We start from the raw sequence: 5,167 nt of genomic DNA on the forward strand, positions 1-5,167 counted from the left end.
AAGAGTGACCCAGGAGGAAGAGGGAGGCATTCTGATAACCTGGGAGCTGGCAAATGACGTCACCACTTTGGGGTCTCACACTGTGAGCTCGAGCCCCAGGCCAAGGCCCTACCACCCCCTTCAGAGTCTTGTTCCTTCTGAGCCCCTCAGCCCCTCTTCCAGTTACTCCTCTGAGATCCCTTCTTTGACACCTTTACCACCACTTGCTGAGGCAGGAGTCTCCATGGAAACTACAAGCCCTCCCCCCTCCCAGAGCCACCCCATTTCACGGGCAGAGAAACTGAGGTCTGGAGGAGCCCCTACCCTTGGTAGGCAAAGGTGTGGCAGGACTGGGGTGGACACACCGCCACCACATCCTGTGCCTGGCTCCCCCCCAGTACGAGGGGGGTCACTGCTGGACGGGCAAGAAGACGGGTAAGGACTCAGGGGTCTGGGAGAGGAGCAGAAGCCAGGTTCTTCTCTGCTCTTGAGGAGGAAACAGGAGATAAGTGCACACACACCTGAGCTGTAAGCGCTCAAGCTCCCGCAGAAAGTCACCAATTTTATCCCCTTGCTACTCAAGGTGAGTGAGGGTCTCCCAGCCCCAGGCTCTTTGTGCCTCTCCACCACTGCCTGACAGCAAATGACCCTTTTAAAGACTCTAGAAGACCTATCCCGAGCCAGTAAGCCAAGCTGGAGGCTGTGCGGAGAAGCCCTTCTGGGTCCACCACCTGGGCAGGGTCCTTTTTGCATCATCCTGAGACTCAGCTTCTCCTGGGAATTCCAGGCTTGAAAAGGTGATTTGACTCTCACTTTCCACACAAACGCAATGCATCTTTATTGAAGTTTGCAAAACAAAAACAAAACCATGCATTTCAAGTTAGTATAAAAAATATCTTCCTTATCCCCTGCCCCAACAAAACCCAACCAAACCAGCAGGACAGGTTATATTAACGCTGGGAGCTGGAGGGGGAGTGAAGGATGAGGTTAGGTGGGACGGGGTACAGACCAAGGGGGCCTGGAGGACCGGTTGACTGGCGGTCCCTACCAGGCCCTGGGGGATGAGGGGGAGAGGCAGAGGTAGCAGTCTCAGCAGCATCCCACTGCAGTCTTAGAGAGAGCCCAGGGCGGGGGCCGTCCTAACCCTAGGCCCACGTCCTTTTCTTCTACCTCCACGAAGTTTGGGTCTTAACTGAGACTCAGTTTCCCCATAGTACAGAAAGGTGGGGTCAGAGGACCAGAGGTCTGGAAGGCGGCCACCCTCCCAAGGCTCAGGCCTCTGTGCTAGGGGTGACCCCCGTAGGAAGGAGAGAAGCCACATGCTCAGCCAGCGAGTGGCTGGGCCGTCACACCAGAGACCCAGCCTGACTCTGGGCGGGTACCATCACAGGGACAGCACCCATGCGGCTCAGAGCAGAGGAAGAGACCCCCCCAGCGCTGGGGGATATTGGCTGAGGGTGGGCCCCATCTGTTCTGGGCAGCCTTGGTGAGGGCAGGACCTGACTGGAGAGGCTGGGTGTGGGGCTCAATGCACCAGGCCTGGTAGGGCCTTGGGGTGGCCGAAGGGCTCGTGCTGAGGTAACAGAGGAGAGGGTCCCATTCTTGGAGATTGTGTCTGAGCCCTTGGGCCAGGGCAGGGTCCGGGGAGCGATGGCGTCCTCCCTAGTCATCAAAGAAGCGATAAGATAAGAGGTCAGAAGCCGGAAGGGGGAAGGGGGAGAGTTCCCACGTGCTTTGTCTTACTCTCACCTCCCCTCTTCTTCAACCCTCCTCTCACTTAAAATCCGCCCACAGGAAGGATGGTTCAGCCGCCGCCCAACCTTCCGTTAGATGAGAGCTGCCCGAATTCCCAAGGAGAGCCCTCATCTTGGCAGAGACCAGGGACACTTACTTGATATCGTTGGCCGGCTCCTCTAGGGCCTTGCCCCGGCGTTGGTACAACAAGACCAGCCCAACCAGGAGCCCCAGTCCAACCATGGTGCCCACGACAGCTCCAGCAACCACCGTAGCCTCAGGCCCTGGAAAAACCTTGCCATCAGAGGGGGACTCTCAGCTTATTCCCTGACCCTTTCCAACCCCACTGCCCCACTGCCCTACCAGCACCATCCACATTTTCTCTCTTCGTTAAGAAGAAGGTGACCGTCAGGTGGCCACTGACCAAGCACCTGCATGCACATTTGACCAAGACAAGCTCCTTGTCCTGTTATAATGAAAGGCCTCCTCCCCTCTCTTGCAAACCCACCCCACCCCCCATTGACCAATCTTCTCCCTAACCACACTTACCCCTCACTGACCTGTGCTCACTTTCAGGGTCACATTGCACTGGGCACTGCCCACCTCATTGTGGGCCTTGCAGATATACACTCCAGACATGGAAGTGGAAAGGTTTTTGAGGTTTAAAGACCCACGGATGGCATCTGTGGACACAATTTAGCCGTCAGTCCAGGGATCCTCTTTCCCATAAAAAACATCCTGCCCCTCCTCTGGAATGTCCTCTTTGACTCCCTGGGACAGACTCCCTGGCTATCCGTTCCCTGAAGGAAGGGAAAGGTGTGACAGCCAGTGTGCTGGGTTCTGCTCCCAGTTGCCTAACTGCTGGCTCAATGCCCCTCTCCATTTCCACCACGCAGTGTCCCCAAGTGATATCTGAAAGGAGGCTAAAGAGGGAGTGATGCCCAGAAAAACCAAAATCCAATTTTTACTTTTATTTCTGAATGGCAGAGAGTGAGAGAGAAAGGACATTGAGTGAGGAACTAGAAAACCTAGGATCCAGAATTGACCAGTCTTCTCCTTGGAAAGACTGGTCAATTGACTTTAAGAAAGTTACCTGCTATCTCTGGGTCCCAATTTCTTCATCTGTAAAATGGGGTAATACGACCTACTTGATTGTGTTGAAAGGAATATATAAAACAATCTAATGATTTTAACAGTTAAAGTTTACTGGCTGCTTACTCTGCACCAAAGACTAAGTTCTTTACATGTACTAACTTAGAAAAGTTTCACAACAAACCTATGAGGTAAGCTCTATGTAAAAATAATTTTAAAACTTTTATTATAAAAATGGTCAAATAAAAAGTATAAAGAGGGATGAAATAAAAATCCATATACCCACAACCTAGATTCAACAGTTGCTAACATTTTGCTATACTTATTTCATTTCTCTTTCTCTTTTTTCTGATATATTTTAAAGTAAATACTTCAGCATGAAACTCCAAAAATAAGGAAGGACAGTATCCTACATAACCACAATACCATTACCACACCTGATAAATTAACACTAATTCTCCAAGAGCATCTAGTACTCCATAGTAAAATTGTTCCATCGATTATCTCAGTCAAATTGAAAAAAAAAAAGTTCCAATTGCCCCCAAATGTTCTTTATAGCTGGTGTGTTCAAATCAGGGCTATTGATATCCCCATTTTACAGATGAGGAAACAGAGTCACAAAGTCACACACCTAGTGAACGCAGATCTTCTAGCCCCAGCGCCTCTTGAGTAACGTAAGTCTGCAGTGCAGCACATGCCGGCACCTGGCAGGGCCTCTTTCTCCAGCCCCCCTCCCCACCCGCCAGTGCTTCTCAGCATTGCCTCCCCTGGCACCCCGGCCCCTCTGGTACGTCATCTTTCCTCTACCCCAGCCGCACTCTCAGTGTCTCCGGAAGTTCCCTCACCTAAAACAGGTGCAAAGAAGACCTGGGAGGATGGGGGCGACCGCACCCACTGGTATTGGGCAGCGGGCTTACTCCTTGGGGACTGGCAGCTCAGGGTCACGTTGGTCCCCACGTGGGGCACGCCCCGGAGGCGGCAGGATGGAGGAGCTGGAGGAACTGGGGGAGGGGAGACAGGTTAAAAACTCACATCCTGGGGCCAGCGGCTCCCCCTCCCCCGCTCCCACACACAGACCCCCTGTCACTCTGTTTGCCTCTCCCCCAACCTTCACACTCAGTCGCTTGTGGGGAGAGACCTGCCCGACCTCCCATGGGTGCCTCTCACTCACCCAGCACATTGAGTTCTAAAGTCTTGCTGCTGTGACCTCGAACACTGCCTTGACTGTCTTGCAAGTTCACGGAACAGAGGTAGGGTCCGGAGTCTTTCTCCTGCAGGCCCTGCAGCCGCAGTGACACATTCCGGGAGGGCATGGGGTAGACCAGGGATGCTCCAGGTTTGCTTGATGTGACCCCACTGATGTGCGCCAACACCTGGTGGGCGGGCGTCACACCTCCCCATTATTACTTGTCTGCTCTGTGCCCAGGGCTCAGCTAGTCCCCCTCTCCCAAACTGGGGGTCTTCAAATGCCCCTCACCTGCACCACCCCCTCTAACCTCTACCAGCTCTCCATTCACCCCTGTCTCTCTAGCTGCCGTCTCACCGCCCCGGGTGCTCTGCACCAGAACAGGTCCTGTTCCCCTGGGCGCTGTCTCTTCATCTCACACTTGGGGTGTTTAGAAAGTGGTAAAATGGTTGAGGGATAAGGTAAATAGGGGGAAATGTATGAAAGAAACTTAGACTGCAGGGCTAGAGCCAAGAGAAAAAATATCTTTTAAAATTTTCTTTTTCTTGAAGATCCCCAGCCCCCCAGTGTATAAGCCCATGCCCTACCCCTGCAATCTAAGTTTCTTTCATACATACCCCCTACTTATCAAATGACCCCCTGAACACACTTTCTAGGACCTTGCAAGGAGCCCGGCAAATAAGCAGCTCTGAAAATGACGTTTCCTTGGCTTCTGGGTAAATTTGCCTCTGAGTCTTCGTCTGGTGTCAGGAAGGAAGATAGGTGAGAGGTTGTAGGAGGACATGTACCCTTGCCTCTCAAGGAGGTTATTTGGGAGCCGCGGGACAGATACTCATTTGGAAAGAGAAGCGGCCTGTGACAATGTCCAAAGCACAGATAACGTGAAAACAGGAAGATGCTCAACTTTTAAAAGTTGTGTGATACTTGCCCTAACCCTTCCTGTTTCCTATACCCTCAATCCTCCCTTTCCTCCTTGCCCGGCAAAGTAAAATGCCTCTCCACTTGTCAGTGTTTGGTGTGCTGGATTTCTAGGGAAACCTGAGAAAAAGAGAATTCTCTGGTGAAGCCTCCAAGATCAAAACAAAAATTGAACAGGTGAGGTGGACCTTGCTTTTCCCCGACACTCCTTCGAGTCAGCCATCCCCTGGCCACCCGTCCCACCGTTGCCCGCTCTTC

General features: G+C 52.5%; 1 protein-coding gene across 2 annotated transcripts in view; it reads right to left on the reverse strand.

Annotated features, from left to right (window-relative positions):
- Positions 1-792: 792 nt before the first annotated feature.
- ESAM (endothelial cell adhesion molecule) overlaps positions 793-5,167 on the reverse strand; it is an 8,295-nt gene continuing 3,920 nt past the window's right edge. The window contains exons 3-7 of one of the 2 annotated variants that reach the window (XM_007463587.1): positions 3,977-4,178; positions 3,651-3,806; positions 2,274-2,396; positions 1,871-1,997; positions 793-1,641 (exon numbers count right to left, since the gene is read on the reverse strand). In XM_007463587.1, the coding sequence (XP_007463649.1) occupies positions 1,326-1,641; positions 1,871-1,997; positions 2,274-2,396; positions 3,651-3,806; positions 3,977-4,178 (924 nt within the window). In that variant the 3' untranslated portion in view covers positions 793-1,325. Of the gene's footprint in view, positions 1,642-1,870; positions 1,998-2,273; positions 2,397-3,650; positions 3,807-3,976; positions 4,182-5,167 lie in introns of both variants that reach the window. The other variant, XM_007463588.1, reaches the window with a different exon arrangement.

The sequence above is a fragment of the Lipotes vexillifer genome, unplaced genomic scaffold, assembly GCF_000442215.2.
Source record: "Lipotes vexillifer unplaced genomic scaffold, Lipotes_vexillifer_v1.1 scaffold442, whole genome shotgun sequence".
NCBI classification, from domain to species: Eukaryota; Metazoa; Chordata; class Mammalia; order Artiodactyla; family Lipotidae; genus Lipotes; species Lipotes vexillifer.